The sequence below is a fragment of the Fundulus heteroclitus genome, chromosome 3 (genome assembly GCF_011125445.2).
Source record: "Fundulus heteroclitus isolate FHET01 chromosome 3, MU-UCD_Fhet_4.1, whole genome shotgun sequence".
In the NCBI taxonomy this organism is placed as follows: Eukaryota; Metazoa; Chordata; class Actinopteri; order Cyprinodontiformes; family Fundulidae; genus Fundulus; species Fundulus heteroclitus.
Window position 1 is genome coordinate 32678459 of NC_046363.1, and position 21074 is coordinate 32699532.

Genomic DNA, 21074 nt, shown 5'->3' on the forward strand with positions numbered 1-21074 from the left:
CTACTGTCGCTTCATGCATGATCAGTATGAGGGATTGCTGCAAAGCCATTAGCAATGCAGACGCCTGTTCACTGTGGCTCTACGCTCTTTCAGGAGGAGTGACTGCTGCTTGTCAAGACTTGATGCAATCTGCTGGGTTTCCTTAGGTAGGAAACTTTCAGACCAATCTGTATAATCTGATTAAATTTGACTTTGTAAAGTGCCTTGAGATGACATTTATCATGAATATAGTATATATATATATATATATATATATATATATATATATATATATATATATATATATATATATATATATATATATATATATATATACACACATATATAATAACATTTAATTTAATTGAACTGAATTACGAAACTGATGGTCAAATTAAACCACTCAAACCAATAAAGTAAAATCCATTAGCTAAATCTCAACTTTATTACGTTATCAGTTAAACCAGAACTTTATAGTACTTTTAAAACTTGTGAAATCGGTACTATAAATTTTAATTCTTTAAACATATATAGTTTCAAAATTATTTAGGATTTTAACCCTTGTGTGCTCAGAAATCACTTCAGCAGAAAGGTTTTAAAATCACTTCATTAAAGTCAGTCGTTGTTGTTAATACTTGCATGTCAGCCACTTCATTATCGTGTCCCCTTCGTACACTGCCACCTACTGGCCAACTCGTGTAGGTTCACAACAATTTCCTCAGGTGGCTCAACCTGCAACTTTTGGTAATAATCTTACCAGTCTTTCAACAGTATGAGATCCTCACATGTAGAAAAATATTGAAATAATCAAATAACAACAAAGGGAAATTAAAAAAATTTTATGTTGAAGTTTACATAGTGGACGTAATGCTCATCAGTCATCTTATCCACTTTGCATTTGACTGTTACCATTATGCAGATTAGTTAAATTATCTGAGGTCAGTTTGTATCTTTATTTTTTTCAAGGCTAAAGTTCAATAGATGATAGATAAGTGGAGCTTCTTTAGATCAAACCAGGGTACTGGGGACAGGATTTGGGATGTACTAGATGAGTGATGAGGGAGCTGGGGATGCTGAGTGAGATAGCTGAAGATGTTGACACATATGTACCTAAATCCACTGGAGAAGCTAAAGATTTGTCACCTTACAGAGCTCCAGGTCAAAAGAAACCAGCATATTGGACAGAAGCACTAAAACAGACAGTTTTACTGTGGGGAGCCTTGATTTTTTTATAGATATATATAACTAATAGTAACAGATTGCTGTGGCCATTATGCATCACCAAGATCCATCCATCCATCCATTTTCCAAACTGCTTAATCCCTCATGGGGTCACGGGATCACCAAGATCATTGATGCCTTTTTTTTAATCTAGTGCTTTATTAGGACTGCACGATGTAATGTAATTGTATTATTAGCCCTGTACCCATGTTAAAAAAGCTGCTTGGACTCCAATAAATGTTGCCTAATTATACAACCATGCCTATTTCATTCAATCTATACGTTTTTTTCTGAAAGGAGATGAAATAGGCATCTCTCAAAAGATAATAAAATAGTGTAAAACAAGGGTAAACGAGAATCAACTTGTGGAAATTTTATTTTATTTACATTTTAATGAAAAGGACATAAATTATTTAGAGCCTTTTCAATAATCAATGGATAAATATTGGTTTGTATTATAGCAACTAAAGAAAATAAATCAAACCCTTCCTAAAAACGCAAACAACCTTTTTGCGTGTTTCCACTGTTGTTGTTTGTTTTGTTTTTTTCCAAATAATCTTCTCGGTTGAGTTCCCAAGTCTACAAGACTGGAAGGCCTTCTTGCCATCACCCTAATCTTTAACTCTTTTCACAGATTCTCCATCAGATTCGTTGGGACTCCTGCTGGGCCACTCCAACATTTGTATTACTCCCAGTCAGAAGAAACATGTTTGTATAATGACAAAGGTGTTGCTTTAGATTTAAATCTTCCAGGGTGGGTATAATTTTTGACTTAGCTTCATGTTTGATTATACTTGTTTGATGCAACAGAAAATGTGTTAAGAGGACAGTAAAATGTTCTGGTTAAGCTTTTAAGAAACGTCAAACTTCCTTCCTGCTGCAAACATCGCATCATCATCCCAGGCCCCAGTAAATGGACCACTACCAGGTTAAATGACTCCAGAACCTGACATCTGTGGTCGTGAACTCCTTTGAGCGACTGGTGATGAAACATCTGAAGGACATCACAGGTCTCCTCCCGAACCCAATGCAGTTTTGCTTACCAGTCAAACAAGTCGACGGATGATGCAATTGACTTTGGACAACCTTTCCAATTCAATTCAAATTAAATTCAATTGTATTTATATAGTGTCGATTCACAACATGTCATTTCAAGGCACTTTACAAAGCCAAATTCAATCAAATCATACAGATTGGTGTATGAAAAGTTTCCTATCTAAGGAAAGCCAGCAGGTTGCATCAAGTCTTGCATTCACTCCTCATGAAAGAGCGTAGAGCCACAGTGGACAGTCATCTGCATTATCGATGGCTTTGCATCGATCCCTCAAACTGAGCATGCATGACGTGGAGAGGAAAACTTTCCTTTAATAGGAAGAAACCTCCAGCAGAACCAGGCTCAGTGTGAACGCTCATCTGCTTCGACCGACTGGGGGTTAGAGAAGACAGAGCAGAGACACAGAAAGCACAGAAACACACATTGATCCAGTAATCCTTTCTATATTAGATGGTAATAGCAGATGATCTGTCTTCTCTGGATGATGTCACAGCTAACAGAACGTCAGACCAGGTTTATCTACAATGAAGAAAAAAATGACAGAGAACAAAAGATAAAAATTTGAAATAACAACAAACAATGCAATTTGGAAAACAGTAGGAGAACTCAGCAGAGTGAGAAAAATAGATATTGATGTCCTTCAGCAGCCTAAGCCTATAGTAGTATGGTATATAAGCTAATGCGCACACATTCAAACACTGATACGCAGATCAGTAGGCAATTTGGGGTTAAGTCCCTTGCCCAGGGGCACATTCACATGTGAAGGGGGAAACTGGAATTGAACCCACATCCTTCTGATAGCAAAATGATAGATCCAGGTATCAGGGAAAGGGCAGCTAACATATCTCCTCACACCCTTGACACAAACTGTTTGGACTTTACCTTCAGGTCAGCGCTACAGAGCGCTATGTGCAAAAAGCAGCTGCCAGAGAGACAGTTCCTTCCCCCAGGCTGTCTTTCTGATGAACACAATGAACACCTCCCAGCCTGAGAAGTCAGCTAAACTGCTGTAAAAGAAAATAAGTAGATAGAATAGATCAGTGGCATTGTTTATATAGCTATACAGTGTCTGTAACCAAAGTCAAATTCCTTGCTGGTGCACAATTATGGCAAGACGAAGTTGATTCTCATTCAAAGAATATGTTTTATTACCAAAACAGCAGATGTGACCTGATGTAACCTTTTCAATAAAATATTTCCCCAGTTGATGGCAAGACAAATCAACATCTGTGTCCCAGGTTTGCAACGGACCCAATGGAGAAAGTCTTGAACATTGCTTAGCTAAATTTGTATTTATTATGATATACTCATCACAGCATTCACCAACATAATCAAATATGACATGTTTTCCTAATAAGGTGAGCTAGATGCAATATTCCTGTTGTGTTTGTTCAAATACGTTGTTGTTACAAACACAGGGGGTATGAGAGGCTGAGAAGAAAGAGGTTATGAATGATGAATGAAGGGAGCAGATAGACAGCATTGGCCAAGGAGTTGGAATTTATTTGTATTCCTTTGAGCAATGTAAAAGATGTTAAACTTCATGTTCATCTTAGTTTACCGACAACAACAATTACTTTGTTGTTCTCACTGAATAAATATTGCAGTTCTTGTGTTTGTCAGGTACATGTTTCTAAGTCTGAATGGATGTTGTAGGGTTTATATGTATATAAACAGCGAGACTCTAAAATTAAACAGTTAGAAATTATTCTGCACAATTATCTGATTCAACTGCCTTATCGAAGGAGCATGATGATTCTTCAAGGTTTGGACATTAAACATGGAAATGATTAATTATTAATTCAAACACACAAAAGGTGAAAATATATTTACATTCCATAGTTTTAGCGTCTGTAAACAGTTCATGTAGGTGTGTGCATTAGCATTTTTCCATGTCATTTAGTTTAAGTATGTAAACTTTAACTATGTAAATTAATTGGATAAATAGAAGTTATCATAAAATAACTGTAACTACTCATCCAATATCAAAAAGCTTTAATCACAATAAAACAACCCTTAATCTTCGAATTACATATATTACACTGTCAAACGAACAACATTCAAATAGTGATATGTAAACTCTGCAAAAAAATAAATAAACAGGCTTGTTGTCTGGTTTTAATTGTATGAGCATCTTTTTAATCGTTGGGAATGTTGATTTTGTGAAGCTAGCAATTCCCAAAAAAAATTCTTGGACTTTTCTCTTTTGTCTGACAAGCATTATTATTTGGGCTTAACTATGCCCATCTCACGTTTTAATGCTGACCACACCTGGAACACTGTCTCTCACCAAGCTCCCCTCAAAAGTTGACCATCTGAGCTGGAAAGTGAGAAACTTTGAAAATTTGTATGATATTCTAACAATTTCATTTTTTTCCATGCCCAAAAAAAGCGGTAAATTAAAGGAAGGGGTTGAAGTCGGCCATGGCAGATGGCCGTTCACACTGAGCCTGGTTCTACTTGAAGTCTTTTCTTCCTGTTAAAGGGAAGTTGTTCTCTCCACTGTCGCTTCATGCATGCTCAGTATGAGGGATTGCTGCTAAGTCGACAATGCAGACTACTCTGAGGCATTACGCTCTTTCAGAAGGAGTGAATGCTGCTTGTCAAGCAATCTGCCAGGTTTCCTTAGATAGGAAACTCTTTGACCAATCTGTCTGGATGATTTGATTGAATTTGACTTTGTGAAGTGACATGTGTTGTGAATTGGCGCTATAAAAATACAATTTAATTGAATAATTATTTTACGTTTTCAGTTTACAGTAGGAAAGGGGTAAATGTTTATTAGTACCCTTTTTTGTTATTCGGTGTTTTTTTTAATCCTTTTTTGTTGTTGTTGTTTTCTTTAAACAAAACCAACCGAGTCCATGTTCTTATTTTGAAAATCTCCTACCGCGTGACAGGAAGTCGTCATTGAACTTCAGTCCGGAAGTGGTCGTCATCGCAAAGCGCTTGTGTGAGTTGGACGCTGTGAGCTGAGAAATGTGAGGGAACGGCCGCGGCTTTGGCAGAACCAGAACTTGTGCTTCGGAGTTTTGAATGAAAGAAGGTGTTCCCCCGCACGGTGAGCTCTCCCCGGAGGTTTACAGTCTGTATTCGGCCTTTTTTCTAGCCTCAGTGCGGCTCAAATCATTGCATGTATCCCCCGGAGCTCGGCAGGCAGTTGACGGTTTGAAATGAAATCAGTGTCTGCCGATGAAACACAATATCCCCGTAGATATGGCCCCTGTGTGTGGCTCCCGAGTAACCTGTCTTTAAAATACAGCGCGGGTTTTATTTTGTTGATTCGTTAGCTGTTGGAGAGAAAAACAATTCTTGTGTTTTAAAATTTCAGATCATTTGAAACCTGAACATGTCGTGGATACGAGAAGGTGAATTAAATCTGCTTGAAAAGATTTCTGCCAATATCCTAATGGTAAGTGTTTGTGTTTGGCTGTCTGATCAGCCTCGGACTGTGGCTTTTATATATATATATATGTTAAAATGTTCTGACTTAAAGAAACATAACATGCTTCGGTTCCGTGACCCTCACGTCTTAAAACACCTGGTTCCGTTGGACAAATTATAGAAATTACATTGTTTTGTTGCATGGAGTTCATAAATAACATTCTTTTTTTTATTTGGCAGTTCTCTCTTGAACATGAGTTCAATTCAAAAAACACTTTATTAATCCCAAAGGGAAATTAAATAGTGAAATAGTAAATATGAACATGCGGTGGTTGGGTTTTAAAGCTTTGAAACATGTGACCAACGTTACTGCTCCCCACGAAAGGACCTTAGAGGGTAAAAATGTGTAATCTGCTCGTATCCTTACAATGACACATTTGTTTTCACACATAATATGCTTCAGTCAGTAACTTGAACGCTTATTAGTTGCCGTGGTGCTTATTGAGGCTTTAGAAGGCAGCAGCAGCAACTTGGAAACCTGCTTGAAAGGAAGCATAAAAAATTGGTCATATTCAGCCCGTTATAGTTGAAGATGTGACGTAAGTAACCTAGAAAAGCATTCAGACTATTTTACCCAATAATTCTAAATGCTTTGATCGATTCTAAAAAAAATATATGGTGAAAACAAATATCTAATTTGATTCCAATACCCCTTACATAATAATTTAAACGTAACTAGGAACAATTTCCCATCAGTTCCTGAAGACATCGAGGATCAGTTTGCTAGAATTGCGCTTGATTATTATCTGTTTAACCCCCAGCAGAGCTTTTTTCATTTGCTGGCTGTGTTTGTATTTCAATAACAGAATAATAGTTGGCGCAATGACAACAACATTAATAATGTTGGGTGTAGATCTTTTAGTTTTTTAGTGTGTCCAGTTTTTATGAAACTGCAAAATAGAGTCCTTTTGTATAGACTTTTCTTTGACTGGCTGCCCATTGCACATACCGCGATACTGCGTAATCTCGGCTGGTTTCGCGGTTGCTACAATGATTCCTTCTGCAAGTCCTGTCCCTAAGGACGTTTTGAACCTTGTGCGTAATGAAAAGTTTAATAATTTTAGAAATTGTGTCAGGTCAAAATCTGAAAACTAAACCCAAATTTTATTATTTTTTTTGGTCCTGTGTTGCCTTATTGGCTTATATTATCTCTTTATAGAACAAGCAGTATTTATATATTTTATTTTTTTAACGTGTGGATAGGAAATTCAGATTTAACAGTTTCCAAAAAGACATTTCTGTCGTGGTCAGAACTCTAGGAGTTTTCCTTTAAGGCCTCTAAAATATCTGCCATGTCCCATTGAATTTTACTACATTGTAAAGTTGATTTTGTTTTCTTGTTTTTTTAGGGTCAATAAATAAGAGAATCCTGTTCAGTTCTTGTCTTTGCCAAATTATAACCCCATTTTGTACCCACCTGCTGGTATTTCCTTCCTACTTTCATTTTATGTAACCATTACTGATTATTTTATTTTATTTTGCCAGTCATTTTAAAAAAAAATTTCAATTATGTAGCTAAAAAGGCTCAAATCTCACTTATAATTGCCTGTAAATAACTTTTGAACATTTTATATTGCACCTAATTTACATTAATTGTGATTATGAGCCCGGTTTTCGGCAAATTACACGAAGTAAGAAAAGATTCAACGGTGGCAACGGATAGTCATGTGATCCCTGTGAAATGCTCCCCTGTCAAAGGGGCTACTTTTCTACCCCAAAAGTGAAAAATGGCTTAATGACTTAGCTGCATTTCATTGTCTTTCCCAGGCAGGACCCATGCCTAAACATGTGGCCTTCATCATGGATGGCAATCGTCGATTTGCACGGAAAAAAAACATGGACCGGAAAGATGGCCACATGCAGGGATTCAACAAGCTGGCAGAGGTCAGTTTTTGTTGTTTGGTTCAGATAACACATCAGGATATATATGTGCTGTGGTTATGCGTGGTTTACCTGTTCCCCTTTGTTATTTTGGGAGTCAGACCCTACGTTGGTGCAAGCACCTCAACATCCCAGAAGTGACGGTGTACGCCTTCAGCATCGAGAACTTCAAGCGCTCTAAAGAGGAGGTGGACGGGCTGATGGAGCTGGCCAAACAGAAGTTTGAGAAGCTGCTGGACGAACGGTGAGATGAGACGAAGACGAAATATTTCCGCCGTTTCTGTTTCTGACACGGTGACTTTTTGTGTGTCACATGATTTACAGCTTCCTCAAAATACATTATAAGCTCAGCTGTTTGTCTTTCAAAGCTGAGATTTGATTTGCTTGTTTTAACGCCGGCAACCGGTGTGGGCAGAGTTTTACTTGGTCATTGGGGTTAACGTTGTAAGCGTTAAAGTGGATTTGGATGAAAATGTGTTTTTCTGGTGAATGTGTTTCTCACTCATGCTATGAGCGTTAGATAAACTGTGGACTGATGTCAGGATGACCGAGACAAACACAGCCTGACTGACCGTGGGGACTACTGGTGCTGTTCGCTCGGATCCTGACTCTCGTGTGATTGCGAAATACAAGAATGTGGGCTTAACAATTTGTGTGGGTTTGTTAGTCATTGCAGATTTTGCACAAGATTTTTTTTATCTGTTTTTCACATTTTACTTTCTCTGAAAAGGCTAGCCTTGTTTTCCTTTTCTGGTTGACAAAGTTCTTCTGTATATTTTTTATCAGTTTAAATGCTTTTCTTAGTAAGGATTGCCATCATTTTACTTGTTGAAAGCTGTCCTAAATGTGGCCTGGGGGCCGTTTGCACTGGTGTGGATGGACACTTATTTATAATTTATTCTTAAATAAGGGAAAATTTGAAGCGTGTCCAAGTGGGCTGGCACAGTAAAAAGTTTGGAAACGTCTGATGTTGAGAATATTTTACATTGTACTGATATTTAGCATTTCTTTGATCATCTTTATTTGCCCAAATACCAACAACATTGTTATTTGTCAAAATATTTAAATCAAGATGCCTGACATTTAATCATTTTAGTACAGGTTGACGGTTCCACCACAGCTAAGATAAACGATTTTAAGATGCAGACGGGGTATATCGCTTCAAGGAACACCAATATAAAACATTCTTACACACAACAGAATGTGGACGCCTTTAGTCTTCTGCCTCCTCAGTCAATTAAGCTATTTTTAGGGACCTTTTTGTGACAATAATGTAGATTTTTGCAAAAAAAACTATTTGTGTTTCTGCACTCTGTCTTAATTTCCTCGTTTTTTTTCTTTTTTTTCCTCCCCCTTAAATTCTTCCTCTGAATGCCTCTCTGCTGGATCTTGCAGGGAAAATCTGGAAAAACACAGCGTTTGTATCCGAGTGCTGGGCGACTTGAATATGTTGCCGTTAGACCTTCAAGAAGTTATTGCCAAAGCTGTGATAATGACAAAGAACCACAACAAGTACGTCCATTTATTTCCGCCTCTTCATCGCATGTTAAATCACACTTTGTTAAAACCTCATTAAGTGACTTAGACAACATGAACTTCTTGCCTTGTAGATGTTTTCTCAACGTGTGCTTCGCCTATACGTCGAGATACGAAATCACCAACGCGGTCAGGGAAATGGCTTGGGGAGTGGAGCAGGGCCTGATCAAAGCAAGGTAAGCAATGCATCAGACACTTGTGGGTTAATCTTGTCAATACTGGCCGGTACGTAGCATCTGGAAAGATAATCCGCAGGGCTCTAACAAGCCGCTTGTCTTTCTGTCATCCTCAGCGACGTTTCAGAGGCCTTACTAAGTGAGTGCCTGTACAGCAGTAACTCTCCCAATCCCGATTTGCTCATCCGCACCTCAGGAGAGGTGCGCCTCAGCGACTTCCTCCTGTGGCAGGTATGGAAGAGAAATGATCAGTGTTGTGTGGGTCTGTGGCGATTGCGCAACACGCCTGAAGTCAAGACGGAAGTGATATCTTGGCTAGCGCTGTCCCCTTTTCTTTTGGAAACCTGTGACTATAACAGTTGGACATGTATTTCAGGTTCTGTTGCTGAAGAAGTGTTTTCACAGGCAGAAAATATAGAAGGAAAAAACTGTTTCTGTACACAGAAACCACACCAAAAAATGTTGACAAGCTAACACAAGAACATTCCAGTCATCATGGGCATATATATTATTATATGTTTATTTTAGGACTTCTAAAGACATGTTTGAGACATTTTTTGGGTGATTATACAAATACAGGGAACAATAAAAAACTTTTAGCTACGTTTGAATTTATTTTGAAGTTTCTTTAATCATAATATAAATTATACATATGTTCTCAAATATATACATACAGTTTAGCTTCCAAATGCTTAATTTTACTTCAGCGAGATGTGCCACAAACTCCTTGCTCTTGGTTGGTTTTCTCACACAGAACCAGCCTTTAAAGCACAGTCCACAAACTTTCTGTGCTTTTGAGAATGTTGAAGAGTTTAATGGTTGTTTGTCTTATTTATTACCATACCATGAAGCTACCACCACCCGCTTTAAAGTTGGTACGATGTTCTCAGGTTTTAAGGCCTTACCGTAACTCCTAATTTACTTTCTTCATTTGGCCAAACTGCTTAATTTCTGTGTCGTCTGATGATAATTGTTCATTTGGGCCGCTGTAAATTCCACCCCTGCTTCAGGGTGTTTTTAGAAAAAGGTACTTCCTTCTGGTCTGTCACTTCCCACTACATGGAGATGTCAACTCACTTTACAATGTACAGAGATGCCGCCATTGAAGCATTTTCCAGTTTATGCTAGGCTTGAGTCTTGACGGTTACTGGCTTGTCACTAATCATTCTAGCTGATCTTAATTTGAATCAGGTGGCTAAAACATGTATGGTACTTAATTGAATTTTCAATTAAAAAACTCCATTGTGGAAACTACATTAAACAGGGGCTATGCTTGTTAATGGCTACAAAAAGTGTTATCCAGGTGACAAATATTAGAGAGGGTTCCACATATTTGAGCATGAATGTATACTTTTAACTCTTGATCAGGAAAAAATCCACATAAATACAAACTTGTGCAACCAATTCTTGTTCGTAAATCATGAAGTTGTTGTTTTTATAGTCATTCCACCCTTAAATGAAAAGCAGTTCAGATTGTCTTTACACACTGCAAAAACAGATCTAGAAATAAGTAAAATGTTTTTTTAAAATGAGTGTATTTGTCCTTGATTTGAGCAGGTAAATAAGATGATTTGCCAATGGAATAAGATTTTTGCACTTAAAAAAGGAATAATTCCTCCCCATCATCTTATTTCAGGTGCAGGATATCTAATTATCTTTATTTTAGGGGTCAAAATACTTATTCCGTAGGCAGATAATCTTATTTACCTACTCAAATCAAGGATAAAAACACTAACTTTAAGAACATTTTACTTATTTTTAGATCCGTTTTCACAGTGCAAGACCTAAAGTAAGGAGATTCCTTCCCCTGATGAGTGCTGTTGTATTACATTTACTACCTGCATATATAAGGTTTAGTCTTTATACATTTTTATTTGTGGCCAAAACTATGCTGTAATCAACAAACTTTATTTAATGCTTGAAACAGCTGAAACATTTACAGCTAAAACTGACTTTTTTTTTTTAGCCATTCTTCAAGAATAACCAGGAATATTGTCCAGGAAGCCAGTCTGTCAATAAGAGTTACTTTACATCTTTAAGCTGTTAAGTATTGCATTGAAAGCAATTATTTTAGTATAAGGGTCCAAGCGAATGTATGTATTTTAACCAAATAACCAACAACCTGATATCTAAAACAAAAAAAAAAACATCAATTGATGAACCATTTTAGTGAATGACCTGTTTATTTTTATTCTTCCCCTCTCCCCAGACATCCCATTCCTGCCTAGTGTTTCAGTCGGTGCTCTGGCCAGAATACTCCTTCTGGAACCTGTGCGAAGCTATTATCCAGTATCAGCTAAACCATAAATCCATCCAGGTAATTCCTTATGTCGAAACAACTTGTTTAGTCGCACCGAAAAGGGTTTACAGCAAGAAAAGCAAAGAGAGCAAGAACATTTAGGAAGATTTCAAGAATTTCTGTTGAAGCATAATAAGGGTTTGTTGCCTCCATGAGGACATCTGATCCTTGAGGCTGTAGCAAGTGACTTGTTAGTTCATATTTACTGAATATGTAAAAGTGAAATTAGTAATGAATCAAAATGTTTGATAAAACAGCATGTGGAAGCAGAACAACAGCTGTCGCATGACTTGGTGCCCAATCTGTCCCACTCCTCGTTCTGTCAGCAATGTCTGCCTGCCTGCCTGCGTTCAGCCTCCATGGTAACCACTTGCCGTACTTGGAGATGTTGATGGTGGTCTTCACCCTTCCATAACTGATCTGGGTTTTCACTAAAAAAAAAAAAAAAAAACAGCACCACAGCATCAGGTTATGGGCTTTGCGTCTTACTTTTACACCACTTTGCCTGCCGGATGGAAGGATGTCCGCAGAGAGCTTGCGGCTGGATCCAGAGACGTTGCTGATGAGCTGGTCTAAAACAAAAGCACAGCGGTCTAACAATCTCGGGTTTATGTGCTGCGTGTGTATTTACAGCTGTAAGTAAACCCTCCCCGTTAGCTAAGGGACTAACAGAGGAAGAAGCAGTGGTGTATTTGTAAGAGCTAATGACTGCCAAGCCTCCTCATCAGGGTAACCCCCCCGCCCACCCCACCTCTGTGCGCCCTGACACAACCAGTTGATCAGTTAATCCGAGATTATCCATATTTTAAACTGCATTGTAAGTGATGATGTGAGAAATAAAGCTATTTTTCCTAGAGCAGGAGAGGCTGCTATGAAAGTGCAAGCCGCCATGCTCAAGTGTAACAAAACAATATTCGTGTGGCATCTCCTGTTGACATTGTCACACAATGCTAGAGATTCTTGGTAGAATATCGTTAATCTATGAATTTGCAGTGATTAAGTAATCATCGGATCCATTAGTTTAACACCTGTGTGTAATATGTCTTTTTTTGGTATAAATGACCTAAAGTTGTGACTCCAGAAGTTTCCCTGAAGCCCAGGTTCATACATCTAACCTCATTCTGACATGCTTCCATTCATTTAGTCATTCTTTCACAATCTATATTTATACAGTTGAGTCCCATTAAGACATGAGGTCTCATTTTCAAGAGAGATGTTTATGCCATCAGATATGTTCTTAGACACATAGAAAAAGGGGTTTTCAAACATGATTGATGCCGGGTTTTCTTTAACACGTTGTCTCATCTGCATTCTAAAAAATTCTAGGTACCTCAGATTTGTGTTGTCTGAGTAAAATAAGGATTTTCACCTGATCATTATGGCAAATCCTATGTCTTTACTTTTTGCATTGCAGAAAGCCCGGGAGCTCCATCGAGAGGAACAGGCCCTCCAGCAGAAGGAAGCAGATTGTGCCTGTGTAGCAGAGCACCTGCAGCATCAGGGGAACGGAAAGCCGGCCGATGCCCAAAGAAGACAAGAAGCACTGCAGCGCTACACCGCTGCCCGGGAAGCACGAGTTCAGGACTTCCTGCAAGCACTGAAGCACAAGAGAGACTCTTTCTTTACTAACTTATGCAGTGAAACCGTCCCGACTTAGGAAAGTTCTGAAGAACTAATCTACAGGTGAAATAGGAATAAAACGCTCCAGTCCTTTTCCCAAAAGAGCTTCTGAGGAACACGGAAAAGCAATTGGTGACTGGAGGTGGTTTTATGTCGTTGCTGATTTGTATAAACCGAGAGGGCAATGTTTACCCCTATGGGGCTGTAGACTAATGATTATATATTTATGATTGTAGATTTGCAAAATCTAACATGCGGATGTGTCTGGTCAAGATGTAGTTAAATAGTTGTGCAAACTGTCTGTGAAATGCATGTCGTTGATTGAAAAGTCAAAGGTGGGTGAAAAGCCACCGCCCTGTGTTTTGGAAGTGCTTCCAACACAGATCTCTCTAAGTACCTAATGCAGTTTGGTATTTTTGTTGCTGAAAGTGTCGTTTGTCAGGTGTGTTTTATAAAGACAACTATATTTTGACCAGCTTTCCCAAACAATAAATTGAGAACTATACACCAGAAATGGTTTGTTTTATGTATTTATTCACAAGCTTTTACCATTTGGCAGTCTGTCAGCTTCGTGTTACATTACATTATTAGGAAAAAAAAGGTAGTTTGGACTTCCAAAGCGCAAACCTTTATTAGTACTAAGGTTCCAATGAAAAAATGAATGTTAAGCAATCCAAAATTACACATAAAATAAAGCTGGTCGTATGTTACCTGTCTTATAAGAGGAAAAGTGTAAACATTTAAATACCCCATGTCAAAATTGAAGTCCATGCCTAGTCAATCTGGGTCAGTTTAAATTTAGCTTTAGGTTAGGTTGTAACAGTTTTATAACCTCGGTATTTCGGCTAAGCAAGTCTATCATTCAAATGTAGAAACAGAATGACAAAAGTGCAAACCTGGATCTCTGTAGCTCCTCCAGAAATGGCAGCCTCCACACCATAGGTGGGGGAATCTGATGATTGGACAACTGTTTGTCGTGCCTTCCACAAACCTGGAGTACCAAGAAAAAAAAAAAGCCATTTTGGGGTCCACAGGGGATATAGCAGGCACAGAAAGGGGGTTCTGCTCAGATGAGACTAACATTTGCCTTTTTCCATCTGCATGCACAAACACTATCATTCTGAACACACCACATAGTGGTGGACACATCATGCTATGGGGATATTTTTCTTCAACCAGTCAATGACTGGTGGTAAATGCAGTATGATATAGAAGAGAACCTGTTGGACTGGAGACTGGGGCTGAGGTTTCCCTTTAATCACAGCAAGCAGACAAAGCTGCAATGGAATAATTTGTCAAGACATCTGTGACAAACTATTTCACAAAAAGCATGATTAAAACAAGTTTCTATGTCGAAGTGCTAAAGCCTAGTAGAGACTACACCAAAGAGTAGCAGCCTTATTTGCAGCGAGGTGGTTGCATGCCTCACTTTTTAGATTTTTATTTGTTAAAATAAAAGTAAGGCTGGGGCCGTTTGTACTTCACCTTTAAAACTATACATTGCTTTGTATTTTTCTATCTCATTAAATCCCAATAAAAGGCACTGAAGTTTGAGTATAAACGTTAGAGGACAAAATGTATTGTTAAGCACACAACTCAAACCAACATGGAGTGAACGCCATCATCATTTCACGTTTATGTCTTCCGAGAAGACCCATAATTCAGCCAGAAAGTACTGACACAGCGCCCCCTGTGGCGCAGGTCAGACTTTCACCAGTTCGCTTCCTGCCTCTTTAACGAGTGGGAGGTGCCTGGAACCACGTGTCACGCTTCCGTCCAATGACAAACGTCGAAATAGAAAACTGGTTCAAACCGGTTTCGTTCTTATATTTCACTGTATAAACTACAAAAACATTCGTTTCTATTATACATTCGCCATTTTACACTGAGACTGCACTGTCGACGTGTGACACCTCTTCGAAAAAGCGCCTGTTTTTGCAGCTGTATTTTTTTCCACCTTTCTTTTTGACTTCCAGCCAATACCATGGGAAAAGCAAAGGTAGGATTTTTATTTTTTTATTTATATTGTTCTTTTTTTGTCGTCTTGTGGGATTCGTGTGGGTGTCTTGAGCTTAACGTTGGGTTGCATTTATTTTTTTTCTGCATCAGAGGAACGTCATCATCTCTAACAAACGTTATAGCAATGGCGGACGGGCAGCAGAGACCTGTTCAAGCGTCGTCTTAGTCGTCGAAAATTAAAGCCCTGGTCCTCGATAAATGCTTTAAACATTCACCAACTGGTTTGAAACCGCAGATAGCGTAGATATAACCGATTTTACGTGTAGTTGCACTTGGACTGGAATTTCCTCTGACATTGCGCTGTGCTGATTAATTCCTGTCATCGTCTGCCTTTTCCCTCTCTGTGGCACTAGGCTGGGCAAAAAAAAAAAAAAAAAAAAAAACCTGACAGGTTGCACCCAAAGAACAACTTTTCCATGCACCGAGTCAAAGTCTTATTTTGTTTTCACGACGGTTTAAAAAGTCGGCATTCATTTGTGCAAATATGAATTTTGGGCGGTTGTTTGAGATTTAAGAGGCTGTTATGCGCTGGCAGCCTGCAAATTTGAGGAAGGAGTGGGGGAGGGGAGGGGAAAATGAAAAAAAAAAAAACCTTTTATTCTGCTTACAGATTCATGGCTGTTTTAAAATATAGTCCGTTGGTTGAATTTGACTATCTGCGCTTGCCGATCATGAATTGCGCCTTTTGTATTAGACAATGCGTATCAGTAATTTTCCCTAATCCGACATTTTTTTTTGACAAAACGTTGACCTTAATAGATATATATATATATAGTTTTGAACTAAACTGCGTAGAATTGTGTGGTTTTATTTAAAAAAATAAAATAAATGTAATCGTAATAGTATGTCATCAACTACTAGAAAACGTAAAAACCATAAATCCATGATTGTGTTTGGTTTGCTTTGCAGCTGTGCAGATTAGTTTTTATTTCTCATAGTCGTTTGTGTTAGTACAGCTTAGTAAAGTAGTAATCTTATCAGTTTCCCCCCCTGCAGCTGTCTGTAGGCGCGCACTGATACAAAACAAAGGAAGCTGTCAGCGCGCCAAAGCGCTGTCATGGTGACACGACGGGCCGAATTTGAATTCAAAAATGCGCGGGAAGCTCTTTGTGACTTTCAAGTTCAACAGCTCTGTGTGCTCTTAGCTTAAGGTTTGCACTGATTATTTACAATAAAGCTGCTGTACGCCTGGAATTTATGCAGTTTTAAAATTATTTTTGTTGTTTGAATATTAACGCTGTTTTTTTCTTTTTCTTCCTTTCAGCAAACTGTCCCCCCTGAGGTTTGTCACTTATTTATGTCTTTGTCCTTTTATTTACACCAAATAGCTTTGTTATTTTCCACATATGTTCATTTTGACAAGTTATTTGGCTCTCATTTATTTGTGTTTTATTTAAAAAGTTAACTAAGGGTCTTTTTTTTTGTATGCATGCTCAAATATTTCTTCCTTTGCCTGTAGCAAAGAAGAACCTCCCCACGACTGGCACTGGTAAGAGTCTATCTGCGGTCGCTGTTTTTACCCCACTTATTTTTTGCTTTTCTGATTAAAGTGTTTACATATACCACCTCTAGATGAAATAGAATAGTCATTTTCTATATAAAATAAACAATGGGTGTATTCTGAAGGGTTAATAACGGTATTGTAAAGTAGTTTGTTATTTATTGTCATTAATTTCTTTTCTTTTCTTTTTATTTTCTCCGTATGCAGAAACCGAAGGCAGCCGCAGTGGAGACTAAGAAAAAAGCTGCTCCAAAGGTAAGCAATTTCATACCAAATAGTTTTACTGTGGAAAATGATAAAAGCTTACAGATTTTAGTTAGTTTTAGTTTTAGTTAGGTATTATTACTATTATGCACAAATCTGATCTGTTGCTTCTTTTTTTTTTTTTTTGTAGAAGGCACCCAAAGCAAAGAAGGCCAAGCCAGCTGAGAATGGCAACACCAAGGCTGAGGTATGTTTCCGCCTAGAAAGTTGCCTGCCTTGGTTTATCAATCATACAACCATTTTTATACTATACAGTTATTATTTTTTGGTCAACATAATGATATAAATATGATCAACATAGTTTATTTTGAAAAACCACATACCAAGGCTATATAAAAAAAAGAAGATATTAGCAGTTTTACTCACTAATTCTGATTGTAGGTTCTTGTCCAGTTCTATAAGAAAAAAGTTGCTTAATCCTGTTGTTGTTTTTTCCCCTCTTCAGGAGCCAAAGGCTGAAGCCACCGAGGCCAAATAAATAATGGTTGAAGATGTGCTCACTCTGTGTACTTGGTGATTGTACAGTTTTAAATAAGTATTTTTTACCAAGTTTTATATTACAAATATGTCATTTATAGGTTTGTTCTGGGCTTGCACTCGATGTAACAAGACTTTGTTTTCACATTCATATCCTTTTTTTGTTTTTTATCAACTTTAAAACAATTACCGTCCATATCTTGTAGGCGTGGCATTTTAGTTTGTCTAATCTGTTTTTGTTTTTTTGAAACTGCTGATGAATAGATATTTTCGGTTTTTGAATTAAACAAGGCAGCTAAAATGTAGTAAAAACCTACAAGGGAATAGGAACTTTGCCTTTCATCTCCCTGTATCTTTTTGTTTGACTAATAAAACAGTTGCTTACAAAATGATTTAAGCGGTGTATGTCAACGTAAGATCTAGTCAGTTATAATGCCACATAAATTTAGTGTTATTAGGTCAAAAGTTTGGTAGATATCCCCAAAACATGTACCATGTAAATCTGGTTTTCTGATTTGGAAAAAAAATAAGTTAAGTTATGTTTCTGTAAGGGGAAGTGGATTTTTTTTTTCTTTCCTGATTTCAGTGGTTGATCTAAATGTTCTTGAATAAAAAAACTATAAAATGTTTGTTTGGTTTTCTTTGTGACATAATTTGCTTTAATTTATCAACAATATATAGAGAAAAATAATTGGATTATATAAGGTGTTGCACATTTTTTATAAGACTGCAGTGAGCAAGTGTCCATATCACTGCAATTAAGGGGTTACAACAATAGCTTTACTGTATAAAGTAAGATCCACATATATGGTTTATACCATCAATTTACAGATATTTGTCTTCAGCCCCCACATTATTCAAAATGATGAACTTAAAACTATTCTGAATGGCACTTTAGAGAAAGGTTGAATCTGGAAGAAAATTAAATTGTTGAGAGACTCAACTGCAGGCAATTTAGGAAACGATGATTTTACATTATTGGCTAAAAGCTCTATATTCAAAACTTAAATGTGAAACAGCAATTAATCAGAAGCAGATTTTTTCAGCTGCACTAATATGTCCAACAGGTGGCGCTGTTTGCACTGTTTCCTTGCAGTGAGAAAGTCCTGCAAGATCCCTGAGTATTTGTTTCACCTTATGTCCTCACGCAGGACCATAAAACAACTTAATTGTTTGTCCTTAGGTGCGTCTAGATGCGTGGTTGTTTGTCCCGTGTAACTTCTGGCCTGTGATGGACCGGAAACCTGTGCAGGGTGTGCTCCCATTATCCCAATGACTGCTGGCTACAGGCCTGGCCCTGCAAGGATAAGAGGGTAGAGAAAGTGGACAGATGGATCTCAAACCTAAATACTAGGTAATCATATTGGAGCTAATTTGCATTTGATATACATAAATAATAGTGAGCACTTTCATTAAATAATTAAAGTATCATCCATTTGGTAGGTTTACTCAAATTGTGCTTTCTACCCTAAAGTGCAACGTAAACTTGTCTATTTGAATAAATGTTGTTGCAGTTGCAGCTGTCAAAAACTGATCCTGTGCAAACACGCAGATAAATGCATCAGCAATGAAAATTAAGAGTTTGGCAGATGCTCCTTCACCGTTGGATTTGCTATGAAAAGCCTGATTCTTGCTCTCGCCCGCTGTCAGCAGCAGGGGGCAGTGTCGCACAACCCAAGGCCAGATGTTCTTTGTTTCTGCTTTGGGACCCCTCTGCTGGTTGCTGCCAAGCTTCAAAGCCGGTCAAATGTGACTCGTTTGTTGTTTCCAAACATTTCACAAAGATGGTTTCTAAATGTGGCACATCTGAAGTATTTTCTGTTTGTTGTTTTAGGAACAACATCAGAAAATATAAATTTATGCCAGATCAGTGGCGGTTCTAGACCAAATTTACCAGAAGGGGCCAAGGTGGGGCCAGTGTCATAGGGGCACAGAACAAAAGAATGAAACAATAAAACAGGGCAATATTTAGTGGTTTAATAACATTAAGTGATCCACTTGTGGCTCTGGAACCGCAGGTTTCAGACGCCTGATCTAGCAGAGGAAAACTGTGATCCCAGCTCAATACGCCTGAAGCTAAAGGTGAAACACCTTAATTTTTAAATTCTTGTTAGAGTGAAGCTGTAAAGGTGAAAGAAAATTGGTCAAAGTGACCAGTCGGTTATGGTTTCTTCACCAGTGCATATAATTGTAAGAATTGTATGAATTTAATGTTATGTCTTTAGTACAGGGGCCATAACAGAGGCCAGGACCATTTCTACAGGGTCACTGGTCCCTGTTGGCCCCTGTCTAGAACCGCCCCTGTGCCAGATTCTTCCGTAGGCAAATAACATATCAAAATCAGCTTCAGTCGCCAAGCTTGTGCACGCAAAGAACAAACTGGATTAGAGTTCCACTTTGCTCTCAATAAGGACATTTCAAATATGATTGTAGAAAAAGGGACATAAAAATACTATTTGCAAATATGCATATATAGGCTAAAGTTTTTGCAAAAGTGGAAGACATGGTTGAGTTGGAGCAAATCAGCATTGATCTGCGTACTCTGTTTCATCAGAATGACAGCCTGGCACCTGCCTCTGTGGCAGCTGGACTTTGCTAAGCGTGCTCTGTAGCGCCGCCAACATGAACGTAAAAAGTCTAAACTGCTTGTGTGCAGGATATGTGAGGGGCTGCAAAGACATCAGCTGCACAATTGTGGATTTTTGTCCGATAAATCACAATAGATTGAAATTAAGAGTTGGACAGAATTAGATTTTAACGAAGGAATTTAGATAAATTAGGTTGCCTATAAAGTGTCCTGAAATTACAATTGTTTGACAAGATGTTCTGCATAATGTAAATAAAATGTATAAAATGAAATAAAACTAGTTTGAGACATATTTATTTGGTTATGCATTTATATGTTGCTACATCGTTTTTCTTTTCATCACAAGTACAAGTGTGGCTATTTTTTTCTCTGCATCAAAAGTGATGAAGAGATTTTAAAGCAATCAAAATTTATTTGAACAAAATCAAACCCAATCATCATAAAAAAGTTAATCTGAATTAAAAATTGATAAATTAAATGTACTTAGTTGGTCCCAAAAATGCTCAATGTTGTAGAAATAAATGTCAAAAAAGGGAGAGAAATCCCTTGAGTTTCACTATAATATTGCAAATATTGTGTAAAAATCATATATATATATATATATATATATATATATATATATATATATATATATATATATATATATATATATATTTATATATATATATGTATTAAATAAATCCTGTTCAATCTTTGCAATATAGGAGTAATCAAAGTATTTCCACACTGTCTTGATTGTCCAGGGATTTATTTTTAATTTTTGGTTTTTAGACATGTAGTGTCTTGTAAGTATTTATATCCCAAATATTTTTTTATGCAGACAACCAAGGAGGGTATAGTTGTGCAAAGGATTTTTACATGTTTTGTAGATTAAAGGTTGTGAAATTGGGATATGCATTAATTTTTAACTCCCCTTGCTCTGATACCCCTAAATAAACACATCAGACAGGCCAGGGATGAAGTTGTAATGAAGTCGAAGAAGAAAAAAATACCCCAATCTATGAAGTCCACTAGCT

General features: G+C 37.6%; 1 protein-coding gene and 1 long non-coding RNA gene across 2 annotated transcripts; both read left to right on the forward strand.

Annotated features, from left to right (window-relative positions):
- The first annotated feature begins 1858 nt into the window (after nucleotides 1-1858).
- Nucleotides 1859-13724, forward strand: dhdds (dehydrodolichyl diphosphate synthase). Its single transcript, XM_021322806.2, has 10 exons — nucleotides 1859-1954; nucleotides 5155-5315; nucleotides 5586-5666; nucleotides 7466-7582; nucleotides 7681-7823; nucleotides 8975-9091; nucleotides 9190-9291; nucleotides 9408-9522; nucleotides 11501-11608; nucleotides 13005-13724. The coding sequence occupies exons 3-10, from the start codon at nucleotides 5604-5606 to the stop codon at nucleotides 13245-13247; spliced, it is 1008 nt and encodes a 335-aa protein (XP_021178481.2). The 5' UTR covers nucleotides 1859-1954; nucleotides 5155-5315; nucleotides 5586-5603; the 3' UTR covers nucleotides 13248-13724.
- Nucleotides 13725-15027: 1303 nt separating this feature from the next.
- LOC105934872 lies at nucleotides 15028-18100 on the forward strand. Its single transcript, XR_001166732.3, has 6 exons — nucleotides 15028-15209; nucleotides 16494-16511; nucleotides 16689-16718; nucleotides 16938-16985; nucleotides 17125-17181; nucleotides 17440-18100. It is a non-coding gene; the product is annotated as an uncharacterized LOC105934872 (long non-coding RNA).
- The last annotated feature ends 2974 nt before the right edge of the window (nucleotides 18101-21074 follow it).